The following is a 16,209-nucleotide window of genomic DNA, read 5'->3' as shown; positions in this document are numbered from 1 at the left end:
ACTGTTTAAATTCTTCCATGTACTCTAGCCCACCTAAAGAACCAAAATCATGACAACCAATAGGCGGTAGCAGTCTCAAACTCTTAAAAGGGTTAGGCCTATGAAGTCTATTCTAATTCACAGTTCACTTCATGTGATACAAAATTTTAAGTCTAAAACCAAGCCAATAAACAAGGGCTTTGAATTTATACCATACAAATAAGGTGAATTTCACCTTCTGGGTGCAATAAAGTGACCCCAGTGTAACAGGCCGGGATCAGTGTGCTTATGCACGGTGTTGGTGCTGTCACAGGTAATAGGCAACACTAAACTAGAAAAAAAATGCTGAAAAAGTTCTGTGTTTTGCAAGAAACCAAACCCAAATCTTTTCTCATGGGCAGCTTTTGGATTTCTAGTGTCTTCAACCAGAAGTTCAGTGTCCAAGCTTTTTGCAGAACTGTTCCAAATAGAACTTGGATTGTATAAATATCAGAATCTTTCCTTCTCCTGGCACTACATCATCCTGCAGCGAGTACATGATAAATTAGAGCACTCTAGGTCCAACTTCTATAATAGCCTAGTATGTGCCCACTATTCTGTGTGCTTCAAGGAGAAAACGAGAGTCTGCAAGTGTACTGTGCAAGACAAGAGGACAAAAAGGGGGTGCCGTAAAAATGACAGCAATCTACAAGTAAGTTCAGTACAAGACAAACAGCTTCCACCTTCCTCACCTCACAGATGCAGCAATGACATAGATAGATTCAAACAAAGTGCTTATCTGCTTTTCATGCTGAATGTTGGGTGAAAAGGAATAGGTAGCAGTGAAAACTCCAAGCAGTTTGGAAGCCTTTTCAGACTAGTCTCACCCTTCCAGCTGCAAAAGGTCAAATAAAATGCCCACAATGAGATGTATGTTCTGTTCCCTTGTGATTGGTAGAACTTGGTTCATAGGAAGGAGAAGCTCCTTTCTGTAGAGGTGGGTAAGTACTCTAGGCAGCACCAATTTCTAAGAATGAAATGCATCGGCTCCAGTAAGGGGATTGCTTCCCTTTCACGCTGCTGAACAGGCAATGCTGTTTTTAATCGGGAGGAGCAGGGATACCTGTGCAGAGAGAGGCAGTGTGTTACGAAGTGAGGGACCACAGTTCCGCTTAGTAACTGGTCTGTTCTGGAAAGCTCCCCTTCATCCTCCTTCGTGCCTCCACCTCCTGTGAGCATTCTGCTTTGTACAGGGCTGAACCAATGCCTCAGGGAAGCCAGCCTTGAAGATACTAGTGAGCTTCTACCATTAATGGAATATGCCAGCTCTGTCCATTGAATCCAGGAGTGGGCAACCTGTGGCCTTCAGGATGTTCTGGCTTGCAACTTCCATCAGCTCTAGGCAGCGTAGCCAGTGTCCTTTCACAAGGCCTACTACCACACCAGCTGAGATACCCGTGACTGAAAGGTGACTTTCTGCATGCAAAGCATATCCTCTATCACAGGCATGGCACCCCCACAAATTCACCTTGTGCTAGAGCAGAGGGCTGCTTTATCTCTCCTTGCAGACTAATAATACAGGAGGATGCCTAGGCCTTCACACAGCAGGAGAGTGGGACAGACTGGAAGTCTGGAATGGTTTCCTCCCGCTCTTCCCCCCTTGCACCTGTGTGGAGCTGCGGCCGCTGTCAGAAGAGTCCGCAATCTTTCAGGTTCTCCTTGATTATGATGTCAGTGACAGCATCAAAGACAAACTTGACGTTCTGTGTGTCGGTGGCACAGGTCATGTGTGAGTAGATTTCCTTCACATCCCGTCTCATATTCAGCTCCAGGAATTGCAACTTGATATAGGCACCTGCATCCTCATATGTACTGGGGCCTGTATAGATAGGGACAGTACGTTGGAGCACTTTGGGGCCAGTGAGATGTCCCGATTCTGCTCAGATCCGCACGAAACCTCCTGCAGCAGGGCCTTTCTCTGTCCACTTGTGTGGCAGGCTGGCAGGGCTCTAGCGGTTTCTAGAGAAATTTGCCTGCTGCGGTGGGAAGGGCTTTGGAGCAATAGGGATGAGGAGGCAGCTGCCCTGACCCCAAACTTCAGCCATTGAATAAATTGTACCAAGTTCTACCAGGCAGAATCACTAAACGCACAGGTTTGCAAATAAAAATTATAACTGGAGATTGTTTTGTGTATCTAGAATATACCATCACACATGCCACATCTGAAGTGCCTCCACCTAATAGGAGGAAAACGGCATTCTTAAGACTAACACTGCAAAGGAATAGGCACGTGTACAAGCCAAGAATGTAAAAACAGCAACAGTTTGGGTTTACGTGGCAGAAAATTGTTCTGTTTCACAGAGCACCGAGGCCCCCTAGTGCTGGTTTCCAAAACATGTTTCTAAGAACGTTTTTCACAAAACTGGTGCTGCTGCCTCACTGCAAGATACATTCTTTGCTTAGAGTGATAAAAGAGATCACATAAAGTAACTCGCTCCTGTCCACCAAGAGTGCTAATAGTAAAGTCCACCTTTCCTCCATGTAATTGATGTGGCAGAATGTAGCACACACAGAGGCCTTCCACCGAGAGAACAAAGGCCTTGCCTTTCCAGCTGCCCTCCCACACGCAAACCACAAGAGTTACCCAGGCAAATGTAGTTTTTTACCAGCTCAACTAAGTAATAAAGGTGAGTATAGTCATGTTATTCATATGGCTGAATTTATGGATTCCCTCAAGTGTGGGTATGTTACAACAGTGAGAATACGCCAACAGCATTTTTCATATTGACTACATAGTATTATCTGGCCCCCTAAGTAAACTTATCAGGAGCTCTTGAAACGTAAGGAAAGAAGAGAGACAACTGCTTGATTTTACTCTGATCTTCTTCCAGTGCTTCCACCTTTCCTGGGGGTGGGGGAACAAAGGAGTATACAGCCACTGCTCATGATTCATCTCAACAAATGCAACTTTCCATTTTTCTCTTTGATTTCCATTTAATGAGATGCCAGGCTGTTTCAAACCCAGCATCAACTTTTTGATGCTCTGTTTCAATGCTTCCTGAAGCATATTTTCTGGGGGGGGGGGACCCAAAAACACAAGACCTCTGCCTTCCCTCTTCCTGCCAATGAGCATGCAATGCCTACAGGACTACAAATACAAGACCATCCACACAGCAGTAGCTGTATCCACACAAATGTGGCACTTCCACTCTGGGAACTCACCATCATAATCCGGAAAGCAGATGTTGAGATGGGCCTTCTTGATCTTCTCCTCAAAAACATCTTTCTTATTCAGGAAGAGAACAATGGAGGTGGTGGCAAAGTAGCGGTGGTTGCAGATACTGTTAAAGAGGTGCAGGCTCTCATGCATGCGATTCTGGAAGGAGAAACAAAACCAAAGGGCCATTTTCAGTTTCAGCCACTTTGGCTCTTCTGCCTCTTGGTACATGAAAATCCCCCCCCCCAGCCACACACACACACACACACACACACACACACACACACACACACTGCTTTTCTACCTTTTCTGTAATACTCTTACAAGGGACTGAAGTTACATTCCATATTGCATCTGGTAATGCTACCCTCGTCCTCCCTAGGTGATTGCACCACTGCTGGAGAAGGAAAGGGAAATTGCTAGGAAAGGAGTCTCTTGTTTAAGTGCTGACGTCATGGGTTGACTCTGCAGTTACTGCTCTAGCAGATTTCGGTATAACGCAGCTGTGCATTGTGAACAGCCTCCACGGGGGCATTAAACCCATTGTGCTGTGAGCTACTTCTCTGCAGCTACCTCCTTTGCAAGAAACCAACACCTCATCCCACAGAACTAAAAACATACTCCTACACAAGACTGTCCTTTTAAGTCTTGCTTTAAGTTGCTAGAAAGGCATCTTGTATTGCAGAAATTACATTATTCTTGTCCATCCTGATGGTAATATACTAGAAGGACCTTAGTCTGCTGAAGCACACCCATGCAACAAGCAGGACCTTGTGTGAAATCATTCCTTAAAACAGCCAGTGCTGCGTATAGCTCAGCCAGGCCAGTCTTAGGACTACAGCTAATTAACAAATTATTATGCTTCCAGTAACCAGCGTTCATGCTTCTCCCCTCCCCTTTTGGATCCTCACAACAATTCTTCAAGGTAAGGTAGGCACAGAAAATTACTGTGTCAGGCTAGCGCAGTGAGCTTCACAGATCAGCCAGGATTTGAAGCAGGCTGTCTGCAGTCACAGCGCAATGTTATGAGCTCATGCACCCAACTGGCCCCACCACTCCTGTAGAAATCCTGGCAGCCACGGTCTCGCGGGCCTTGCAATAACAGGGCGTCACTTACGACTTCATCGTCCTCCACCAAAACCATGTCGTAGGCACTGAGGGCAGCAATGAAGATGATGCACGTGACTCCTTCAAAACAGTGGATCCACTTCTTGCGCTCAGAACGCTGGCCTCCCACGTCAAACATCCTGCCAGAAAGTTTAGAGAAGCCCCCTGAACAGCCTTGCTCGGTGAAGCCCGAGTACATCATCGCAGAGCTGGGGGGAAGGTCCATGGTGACCCCCCAGGACCCCAGACATGGTCCTTGATGTCCCTCAATTGAACACATGAGCTTTGTTCTCTCTCCAGCAGTCCCAGTACGCGACATGCCTATGGCTGTGCTGCTTAATGTACAGTGTGAATAATAGGGGTGCAACCTGGAAATCATACGTTTTTATCCAGCCTGCAGCAGTGTCCTCATGCCTGACCCACCTACAACAGTGCCATGAGGTAGCTTAGCAGGCTGGCCCAAGATCAGCCAGCAAGCCTCATGGCTGAGCGAGGATACCAACCTGGCTCTTCTGGGTCTGAAGCCTTTTACCACTATGGCTTATTGTAGGGTCCCATAACCCTCACATAACCCCTGCTGCTGGGATTGACATGCCTCAGCAACCCATGGCAAGCCTGCAGGCCTCCTGGGATGATAGGGCAGCCCTCATATGTAAGTTAATCATGCTAGGCTGTTGTGTCACATGAACTGGTTGGGCGAGTGTGATGGAAATGTGTCCATGAACAGCAGTTTCCAGTGCAGGAGACATAAGCCTAGAGGCAGACACTGGTTACTCTGTCAAAAGTACCACCAATATGAATAGGGTGTGCTTTCCCCCACATTTGAAGAAGGAATAGTGAGAGTTCTGGCTTTAATTCCAAAGTTGAGAGTGGGTATTGACCAGATCCTGCATCTCTCTGGAGTTTTCCCACAAATTAAATTAGCATAATACAGAACCTCACTCTTCCATCCCAGCTTGGGAGTTTCTCAATGTCAGAAGTACACCTCACACAAAAAGATGAAGGGCCCAGAAAACGGCCTGAGAACTTAGCATGCCCAGTCTTTATATAGTGTGTCTAATGTGTGTGTGGGAGGGGTGGGTAGAAAACCAAGAGGGAGTAGGAACAGAGTGGCTCATGCTGCACTGATCTGCTATGGGAGAACACTGGCTTGATGTCCTGTATATGGGATAGAATTATTCCCAATGGAGCCATAGAAAAGTGTATTAGCAGGAAAGGAATAGTTAATAAGGGCACTGTTTGGGAACAAGCAGAGTGAATCAATCTTGCTTTTAGGTAAAAAGAAATAACTAAACCTCCTTTGTGGTTCAGAGTTTTGTCATTTTCACCGAGCCACCTTAGGGGGCACTAAATCCTCACAAACAGAAACTGAATTTATCAAACAAACCCCAAAAGCATCGGGTACAGGCTGAGTTCTCTGACAGGCACAGATATGAAATTCCAGGGTTGGCCATGCAGGCTTGTGCCCCATACCAGCCCCATTGGTTAAAGTACAGCTCTGCTGGTTAGCCATAATCAGGGATCAGAGAATCAGTAGAGCTTAATTTTGTTCAGTTCTCTTTTTTTTTACTGCTAAGCTCAGTCTTTCCCATTTCCAGATTGGATTAGGCTTTTATTTTTAGTCCACACAAAAGTGCTTGCATATGTTCCCAAATATACCATTTGTGCATGCATGTTTCCAAACGTATGCATTACTGTACACTGCTGCTTTGATTTCTCAGGACCAGCCATGCACCCAGTACCCAAGATAAGCTCTGCTGCAATTTACTTTGGGTCGTGACATGACAATGCACCGCATCGGCATGGGGGAATGTGTTTTAACATTGCACCAAATGTTTATCATTACATCGTATTAAATACATATTAACTACAATTTTTAGTATTCTGCAAACCTTAGTTACATTATATGAAGTGGTCCACAAATACTACAAATGAACGAGTAGTTGCAGAGAAAGACCATGGGTAGAGTGGACATGCAGCCATCATTTCTGGCAGAAGCAATGCATTTAGGGTACAATCCATCCAGGGGCAGGAATGGAGTGATCCTGCCCCCATGCTGCAGCAGCTCCACCAGCCAACCCCCCCCCCCCCCACACACACCCCTCAAAGCCAACTGCATCAGCTGCCCCAAAGGCAGTTTGGGGAAGGGGTGAGGGGCATACCAGGGAGCAGGGAGGAGGATGGGGCCATCTCCCAATGCCGATTCCTACCTGTGCTCCAGCCTCTTTTCCTCTCACTCCCCAGTGCTTTTTCTAGATGGCTGAAAACAGCTACCTAGAAAAAAGGCACAGGTGAGGTGTGCTGGTGGTGAAGCTCGCTGCTGCCACCTTGTTCTGGCCACGAGATGCACTTCAGCCTCCAAATTAAGCATCTAAGGTGGAGGCTACTGGATTGCACACTTGGACCACAACCCTATATGGACTTGCATGCAACCAAAACCCATTTCAGAAGACAGGCCTTATTTCTGACTGAGCAGACAAGCACGGAGAGTGTGCTGCATCGTTTGTACCTTAGCAAGTCTTTGTCAGCTGCAGCTGGACAAGCAGGAGCTGACCCACAAAAGCTGGTATCCTAATACATTTGTTAGTACTTTGGTGATGGCTTTTGGCCATTTTCTTTTCCTAATGCAACCCCTTTCATAGCACGGTTGATTACTGAGGGGACTCCCCATGTCTTTAATTGGAAGGACACAGTGGAGTAACTGGCATTTCCAAAAGCATGGCTCTCCCCACCAAAATATGGCAGAGATAGCAGAAGCTCTCAGTCTTTCCATGATTATACTTCCAACCAGAAGCGAGTAACCTTGCTACTGCATATAGCCCAGTGGTCTTTTCAAACTGAAAATTCGGGGTCCTAAATCCTGCCTTTTGATCATAACGCTGAACCAGTTAATCCAGTGCAAGAGCTGTCATTGCTTGTGTGGTTTGCCCTCCTTTAGCATCCCTTTTGCCCTCCTGCCACACTCAAATGATACCTGAAGTTGAGATCCTTAAGGGAAAACTGAGTTTCAATGATGCCAGTGGTCTTAACCCTCGAGCGGAGAACATCTTGCTCTGTAGGGACGTATCCAGGGGCTACCAGTCGTGGCAAGTCACTCAGGTAACTGTGAACATAGAAAGATATGGAGTCCACCATGTGAACTAGCACAAAGTCCCTGACTTTCAGAGCAGAAAGCTGCATTTCCCAGGCTGGATCCAACACCTCCACTGCACAAGAAGGGGCCTTCCGTGTCCTCTCCTCTTGCCCTCCTCTCCTCATCACATATTAGAAATCTGCTCTGGACATCTGGAAGGATCTCTGGATGATGCATGGAGGGACTGTGGGGTAGGGCAAGAGAAGAATGCATTCTGCAAACTGTGCCATTTCACTTGCAAAATATCCATGCTACATTCAGCCCCCGCACATCCAAAAGGGCTGGGCAAAGCATGCTGGTGGGGGTGCCAATTCTAAAAGCTTCAGACCTTCGATCAGAAAGAAGAGCAGTGCTCTTAAAAGATCTGGAGGAGGAGGGCTGACCTGGAAGTACCAATCTAGAAAGATGTCCAGAGAGTTAAACTGAACATCCCTCTGCCCATATCCCAGGGGTCCTCAAACTTTTTGAATAGGGGGCCAGTTGAAAGGTGCCAGGAATGGGCATGGGCCACCAAGGCGGTGTGGGCGGGGGGCATGGGCTGTGGGGGGACATGCATGGAGAAAGGCAGGGGCATGCATGCGCAGAGATAATTTTCTCTCAACGTGTCCAAAAGGATCTCTTTGCAAGCAAGCCAGTGCCTCGGGGCCAGCTTGCTCACAAGGAGATCATTTTGGACTCGCTCGGAGAAAAGGATGTCCTGGCAAGGTGCCGACTTGCTCGCAAGAAGATCCTTTTCTCTGAGCAAGTCCAAAATGATCTCCCCCACTCGGAGAAAAGGATTTCCTGGCAAGGTGCTGGCTTGCTCACAAAGATATTCTTTTCCCCGAGCAAGTCCAAAACGATCTCCCTGAGAGCAAGCCAGCACCTCACCATGGATCAATGGGCATGGCAGGCCAGATCCAGCCCATGGGTCGCAGTTTAGGACCCATGCCATAGTCCAATCCCCAAACATCCAGCTCTGCAAAGATCAAGGCTTGTAATTTCCGTCTGTCCTCTTTCTTGCATCGGCCTGCCTGCATCTGCTTCTTAGCATGGTCTACGAAAGGAGGAGGAGACTCCTTGCAGTTCCAGTGGGAGCAAGCAGTGCCTGAGCACAAGGCCATGCTCCAGGCATTTGTTTATGGACTAGAGGCATGCCCTATAGTTTCGCCAAAGTCAGAGATGTAGGGATAAACATCTACCAGTTTCCAAACATGCAACATCTTTTAAACTATGGAAAGAGGGAAGAGATGTGTGCCTCCATGCACATCAGACCTCTGAAATCCTCAGTTAAGTCAGGGGTCACCTTGCTCCCGCATAAGAACCATCTTACACAAGCCTCAGGGGATGCAAGCAAGGAGCCCCTACTAGCCAGCCGAGTCGTTTAGCTGATACTCTGAGGCCCTCTCAAAGCAGGCTTGGATGCCCGTGTCCTCCCAAAGGTGGCAGATGATGCTGGACATCTCCTTAGGCATGGTGCCCTCTTCAATGGTGTCTGCCAAGTGCAGCAGCTTGCGAGCGTCATCCTGCAATTGAGATGGGAGGAAGCTCAGTGGGATGAGACCCCCTCAGCACCCTCCTCTAAACAGCATTGCCTCTCCTGCATGAGGAGGAGCCCTCCTTCTACTCTGGCTCACACTTTGACTTTAGAGCTCTGAACCTCTCTGGTAGATGAAAGATTTTATGTACAGGAACAATTACACTAGTTGTCTCACACCTCTTCATTTTTTTACTTGGAACGTACTGTCTGGAGATATTCAAATGGTGATTTATTTTTAGATATCTTTTGCAATGGACAGAACATTTTAATTTAGCACTGTTCTGCCTCCCTTGCCGTCCACGAGCCCTTCCCTGTTTCCCGATGTGTCTGTTTATTTAGATTGGAAGCCTGCAGGCAGAGGCCTACTGTTTTCATTCCACATTCTTCCTGCACTTTATGCTTTTGTACTGCATAGCATCTTGTATGGAGTCTTACTATTGTGTGGCGTCTTGGAGTACGAGGTGGTTTCAAACACCACAGAATTGCTATTACTACTGCTGCTACCACCTTGAGGTGAAGAAGAAGGCAGAACACAGCCCACCTGGGAAAAAGTCTATTTCTCAGTGACTCACATGCCTGGCCGAGTCCCCATATTGGATGTTGAGTGTGCCCATGGCCTTCACAATGGCCAGCATGGACTGCAAGGTGTTGCTGTAGATAATGGAGGTGAATTCCAAGCACTCCTCCAAGGAGTAGCCATCCTGGTGGATAATTCTAGGATGACAAAGGTTAAAAAAAATCACTCCAAAACAGTTTCAGGAGGGCTGTGACTGCTCCTGGATGCTGTCAGAACCTGAATCCACGGAAGTCTTGAAGTGGTGCTCTGAAGGATGTCAGGTGGGCATGTGGCCAAGGAGCTCTGCACAGGAAAGCTGGCCAAGGAAGTCATACAACTTCTGGGTCAGGCTGGCTTGCTGGTCTGAGGAACAAGGGAGGCCTAATCTGGCCGTCGATTACACAGTAGACAAAGGTGAAAGGCACTTTGCTCAGACTCACTCCCTGCTCCATGCACACACGCCAACAGAAAGTGGCACGTGCACCACTCCACCTCATTCCACTGCATTCCCAACCAGTCCCATCTATGACAACAAGCATCCTCCAGAACCATAAAAGGGTTTAGTGCAACAGAGGGCAACCTATCAACTGCCTGCCTAAACTAGCCCACAAGACTTGCCCATCCAGCCTGCAAAGCCTTCCAGGTTTCTTCCATGGGGTGAAGCTCAGCCACCAAGCCTCATTCCCTTGAGGAATCCCCACTGTTATCTCTGATCTGTGCTTGGAGATATTCTCTGGGATCCTCCAAAGAGGAAGACACTCCCCGATGTCATTCAGCCTGTGGAAGGCAGCTCAGGTTGCCCTTTGCTGGTTTAGCAATGCTGCCTAGTCAGGAGGGCACCATGCAACTCCACTGCTATAAAGAAGTGAACATTTGGGGGATACTCTCAAAGTACTGCTAGAGGTAGTCTGCATATGGATTTGGATTTATATCCTGCCTTTTTCCTACAAAGGGCTCAAGGCAGCTTACATCATTCTCTTCCTCCATCTTATCCCCACAACAACAACCCTGCGAGGTAGGCTGGGCTGAGAGTCTGTGACTGGCCCAAAGTCACCCAGTTGGCTCCATGGCCGAGCGGGGACTCGAACCCAGGTCATTTGAGTCCCAGTCCCATGCTCTTAACCATTACACCACACAGGATGCAGTTCCTCTAGAGGTCTCTAATGAATTCCTAGCCAGCAGCTAACTTTCCTTTCTCCCTTTCCAACCTCAAAGGGAAATTATGTGCTAGGGAGTTAAATACTGATCTAAGAAACATAGAAACAGCACGAGTCAGAAGGGGCCTCCAGGCCCATCTAGTCTGACCTCCTGCTCCAGCTAGTTCCGCTCATGACATGCCTACCATGTGCATGTCCAGCCTGTCCTTAAGCACCTATCCTGAAAAGCCAGCCAGTGTTTCAGTTTCTCCTGCATGTTCAACAATAATCCCCTCCAATCGTTCTCTCCCCTTTGGCCTATTGGCTGGAGAGCATTTTCAACGAGCACTGCATCATCACTTTTCAGCCAGAAGCAATCACCTTCCTGGCCAATGTAGCTGTATGATATCTGTATTTATAAATGGGTTGGGCTGGAAGTAGGATCTGCACTCCTCAAAAGGAAGGCACCTTCAGGGAGAGAAAGGGTTCTGCTCCCTGAAGGTCTCCTTGTTGATTGAGGTAGACACCCCTCACATCACGGCTCACCCAGTTCAACAACTCTCCAACTCTGCGTAGCATTTCATGGGCTGAAAGGGTGACTTCAAGGAGGCATCAGAGAAGTTCACTCCTGGCTAGCACAGATGAAATCTGGACCCAACCCTTTGCATATTAGCTGCACACTTAAAGCATCTTGGCAGTTAACCTAAAAATGTGGGTCAACAGAAGAACAACGGGGCTGTTTGTGTGAAGTAGAAGAGGGGCCACCATATTTCTGAATTACTAGCCTCTTCTAGAGAAAAATATCATGTGGTATGTTCTATTAGCACTTGGTCTACTAAGGAATAATTATTGGTATATTTTCACTATCACACCTTAAGAATTGCTGTAGGGAAAGGCTAAGAATTTGTGTACAAACACTTACTTCATTTGCTTGACAATGGTGCTTTTACCTGATTCTCCAGCTCCTGGTGAAATAGGAAAGGAAAGGAAAGGGATTAATCTGTGTCCCTTCTAGAAACTAGCTCCATCTCTGGTACAAAACTCACAGCAGGTAACCAATGACGAGATTCATAAAAACTCACTCACCCTCACAAAATCCAGCCTTAGGCAATATAAATATATTTGGTCCTCAGGTTTTCTCATCCAACAGGACTTAAGAAGGGGCCATTGCTCAGTGCTACTCCACACATATTAAACACATGCATTTCCAATTCCAGTCAGTTCCATTAAATGTTCTCACCTGGAGAAAGCCTTGGCCCAAGACCAGGTTTAGATAGGCAACTCCTGATATGCTCTAATTTAATTTAAAGAACTAATTTTAAGTGCCTCAGCTCTGGACACAAAATATTGCAAATCTTCACCCTTGGTATGGAATTTTGGAAGCAAAATATACTTCCCAGGCATGATCTGAGCTTGCCTATCACCGTGTACTGCTTCTAAAGCTATCAGTTTAGCTCAAGGCCTCACCTCCATTTATATTTGTAACAGAAAAAGATAGTAAAGTGGATTGCACTACTTCAAATTGTGACTGAGAGATCACCTTTTCAATATTGTCTGGCATAAAACAACCCCCCTCCCTCAAATAGACAACCAGCACAGTAAACAGAAAGTAAACTAAAATAATATGTCAATTTTCTTTCATTTTTCATGTGTAGGGCATTTTTTTAACATATGGGAGCATCTTAAAGTGATACCCTCCCCAAGCAGTCTGAAGTGGTAGAGTCCAAACCCTCATTCTGCTGCATGCAGGTGAGCATTCCAGTTTTACTTTTGCACTGTGTATTTGGAACTGGCCTTCAGATAAGAAGATGTTTGACAGGTGCTGAATTTCAAGACATGCTCTTCTCAGCTCTCTTGAAAGTTATATATTTTAAAATGGTAGCATCAGAAAAAATAATTGGCAAAATCTAAGAATGTATTCATTGGGTACACACACCCCAAGCACAAACCTCTGCAGCTTAGTGTCTCTAGAATATTAAATCACTGAGAGTGCTTGTGGTTTTTTGCATCTAACACATGCTGAGAATTTTAAAAAGTGGTGTACCCCATCCAGTGGTAAAGCAGAGGAGGTGACCTCAAACTGGAAAGAGAACTTACTAGTGTTGCCAAATATTCAACCAGCCAGTGCAGCTGTGCAATCAACAGTGCTTCGATCATTCTGCCTTTTATTCTCATAAGAGGACACCCTTGTCTACTTTCACTGGGGACATGTTGTCTGTGTGATCTGATATAAAGCACCTCTCTTGTCTTTCCTGACCTAGCCCAAGGGCTAGCTGTGAATTACAACAACCTTTCCTCTAGACATGGCTCCAGCTGGTGCTACAGCAAGTGACCTACGGAGGATTACCCAGCCCCAAAGGCTCTGGGGTAAGTTGACTTAAGCATTGCTCACCTGCATGACAGAAACAGCAATTTGGCCACAGGCAGCTTAGCTGCCATGCTGCGTGGAAAGGGGCAGTGCAGGCATGCAAAGCTATGGAAAGCCACAGGAGAGGAGGGAAGACGGTGACAGTGGCACCAGGGAAGACACTGGGGACAGTGGCCCATTTCCCTGCTATGTGGAGAAGGGCATTCCGTTAGAGTTTGGGCCAGCTGCTTCTTGCTTAGCATGGGACACACCCTAGTAGGGAAGTGGGAGAAAGGAGCAAAGCCAATGCCAGTGTTGTTTCGTGTACTAGGAAAAGGGGCTGAAAGACAGACCAATGGCATCTTAATTTTAGGTCATGTCCAGCCGCTCTGTAGGTCTTCATGAATGCTTGCCATGCAGAGATGAGCCAATTGCCATATACTTCCATGACAGCTTGCACAGCTGCTCCCCCTGGTTTGACCCACAAACAACAGTCAGTGTCATGAGGGAAATGGGATTCCACACAACCATTTTAACTCAGCAGGGAGCTCCTGGGCAGATCTAGACAGCAGCCAGAACAGCCCCCTGATCTAGTCATTTCAGTAAGCTTCACTGTAAAGATACAGCCATGCTTACCACTCTTTGGTTGCAGTGGGTCATAGGGAGACCGAAATATAGGATCAAGCTGCCTTCTGCTCAGAAAGACCATGGGTCCAACGAGCCCAGTACTGTCAGCACCAGCTGGCAGTGGCTCTTTGGGGATTCAGGCAGGATTCCTTCCTAGCCACACCCAGAGATTCTGGAAGTTGGACCTGGGACCTTCTGTGTGGAAAGCATGTCTTCTACCAGTGCACTGTAGCCCTTCCCAGTGCTTAAGGGGCATGTGCTCCTGCCCAGCTCTATATTTCTACTTCTAATAAGGGTATATGTTGGATACTTAGAACTGGGTGTAAGCTGCAGAGCATGCAGCAGAAATCTCACTGATCAAATAATGACACAAGTAGAATTAAAACTCATCACCCTGGTTGTCTTTGGGGATCAACAGAAGCAACCCAGAGAGCAGTAGGGGATAGAACTTGCCATAAGTTTCCATTCCAGTGCATGGCATGTTATATGAGAGTCATCAAGATCTCACTTTCTCTAAGATGAGCAGGTACGTATTCCCCTTCCTAGCCTCTGTCATTTTCACAGGACTGTAATTAACACATTTCACAGCACCACCTGCTTTCTAACAAATCTTCACAGCATATTCCGCTATAAAGCCACACAATTTTATCCCCAGCTTCCACTTTGCCTTTAGGGCTAAATAGATCATGAAAAGACCTCATTTATCACCATTCTGCTGAGGATCTACTTCATTCCAAAATGAAACGACCAGCCCAGACACAGCACTGTGTTAAGAAAAGGAAGTGTATACCTGCACAGGGGGAGAATAAGTAATTAGTAGCACCCTCCCAACATGGACAAGGCCTCAGTGATTTGCTCTGGAGATGATCTTACCAAGAAGCAGTAGCTTGACTGTCCTGGCATCCTTCTCAGCATCCTCCTTCAGCTTTTTCTCTAGCTCACGGGAGTGTTTTTCCTCTGCACTAGCCCCTGCACCCATCCTCTGTTTGCTCCTGCCCTTTTCGTTCTGTAAGAGAAGAAAAATCCCCAGAAAGTGTTGCCTTTGCTTCAGTTTTACTATAGGCACAGCCTTCCTGGTCTTGAGATGCTTCACTCCTCTTCCCTCTTCTTTCCAACACTGGTCACTTTCCGGCTCAGAGTAATGTTGTCACCCATGGGAAGGTGCTCCAAACTACCCAATGTGAAGCAAGGACAGGTGAACCAGGGCCAGGTACACTGCACTCTCAGGGCATCCACCGGATTTTAATCTGACTTGCTTTGCTCAGCAGCTGCTTTAAGCCATTTGTGAGATAAAGCCCCTCAAATCTTCCCACATGCTAAGCTCAGCACTTTCCACTTTCCATCTGCTCTTGACCTGGAGGTAAGCATTATAAAGGGGGAACATCCCTCCCTTCAAGCCATGTCCCAGTTTTCCCACTGTAGTGTAGGCAGGGAGTTATGCAGTGATGGTGTTAAAGAAAACCCCTGCATTTCAGACTCATGACAGCTTCGGGGAATTACCTTTACCACAGAGTGGAAGGGACTGGTAATTTAGCTGGGCCAAGCTGCCCCCCTCCATCATCTTACATTATCTGGAGAAAAGATAAGGAGTGCAAGGAGGAAAACCTTCCGAGATAGGAGGGGCTAATGTAGTGACTAATGCCATCACCATCAATGACATAGTATTTATCATTCATAGGGTGGTACTTAAATGTGTGTTGAAAGGCATTCTGTAAATTAGATTGCTATATTTTGTAGGCAAGGAAAAGAGAATGAGAAGCAGTGCCCTGCCCTCTAGTCACGCTGCAAGTCCACAGCAAAGATGCGAAGTGAACCTAAGTTTTCCAGATCCAAGTCTAGTTCTTCACCACATCAGCCCAGAGTTAAATTGTGTGCAGTGTTTTCTTTTTTTCCTCCATAGCACTCTGGACTAATTCCTTTACAAAAAATTACACCTGGAATGAGAGAAGCCTGCTTACACTTACCTGGCCTCAGAACGTTTTCCTTCTGCGTGCTTTCATATAGGTTAAGAGATTATTTTTATTTCAGTTATGACATTGCCAAAGTAGAGCTTATGCCAGAATATTAATTTTGCAACTTTATCCCAAAAAGTTTGGATGGAAATGATTTCTAGAGTAAAGTTTGAGGAGAACATTTTATAAATGTTAAGTCAGTTCAGGCTCTGTTAATAGGCACTAATTTCTCATTGTGACTCTGTGCATGTGTGTGTGTGTGTGTGCACGCACACACAGACACAAGTACATGTGCATGAGCATGCCTACGCGTGTGTGTGTTTGTGTGTGTGTGAGAGTACTTTCATGGTGCAATCACCCTGACTCATATGGGGAATTCACTGAGGAAGTCCAGGTGACGTTTTCTTCTCTTTTTAATTACAACAAAAACATATGCTAAGAAATTCCACAATGTTTTTTGTTCAGTTGTGCCACTGAACGCTTCTGGAAAGAGAAACAAGCTGCCACTGCCTTTCTAGAAGACACTGGTCAATTTGGCAACAAATCCCTCCCTCATTTTCCTTTCCTTTCCTTTCCTTTCCTTTCCTTTCCTTTCCTTTCCTTTCCTTTCCTAGGATTTACCTTTTCCACAGCCAAAAAGGAACAACTCTAGAGGGC

The 16,209-nt window shown here is 46.5% G+C and overlaps 1 protein-coding gene across 1 annotated transcript; it reads right to left on the bottom strand.

Moving 5' to 3' along the window:
- Positions 1 to 1,400: 1,400 nt before the first annotated feature.
- On the bottom strand, positions 1,401 to 14,579 carry GNAT1 (G protein subunit alpha transducin 1). The gene is made up of 8 exons (XM_044451230.1): positions 14,474 to 14,579; positions 11,549 to 11,591; positions 9,507 to 9,648; positions 8,763 to 8,920; positions 7,257 to 7,385; positions 4,293 to 4,422; positions 3,181 to 3,334; positions 1,401 to 1,837 (listed from the first exon to the last, which is right to left on the bottom strand). The coding sequence occupies exons 1-8, from the start codon at positions 14,577 to 14,579 to the stop codon at positions 1,647 to 1,649; spliced, it is 1,053 nt and encodes a 350-aa protein (XP_044307165.1). The 3' UTR covers positions 1,401 to 1,646.
- Positions 14,580 to 16,209: the final 1,630 nt, after the last annotated feature.

The sequence above is a fragment of the Varanus komodoensis genome, unplaced genomic scaffold, assembly GCF_004798865.1.
Source record: "Varanus komodoensis strain SLA01 unplaced genomic scaffold, ASM479886v1 scaffold6_2, whole genome shotgun sequence".
In the NCBI taxonomy this organism is placed as follows: Eukaryota; Metazoa; Chordata; class Lepidosauria; order Squamata; family Varanidae; genus Varanus; species Varanus komodoensis.
This window is presented reverse-complemented; position numbering and strand designations above follow the sequence as displayed.

What these genes read in the sequence shown, in the direction of transcription:
- GNAT1 (XM_044451230.1), bottom strand. Translation starts at nt 14,579, where the DNA reads ATGGGTGCAGGGGCTAGTGCAGAGGAAAAACACTCCCGTGAGCTAGAG. An exon ending in CTAAACGACTCGGCTGGCTA is followed by an intron (nt 7,386 to 8,762) that starts GTAGGGGCTCCT and finishes CTATGTTCACAG; the next exon opens with TTACCTGAGTGACTTGCCAC. An exon ending in CTGCTTTCCGGATTATGATG is followed by an intron (nt 1,838 to 3,180) that starts GTGAGTTCCCAG and finishes CTATCTATACAG; the next exon opens with GCCCCAGTACATATGAGGAT.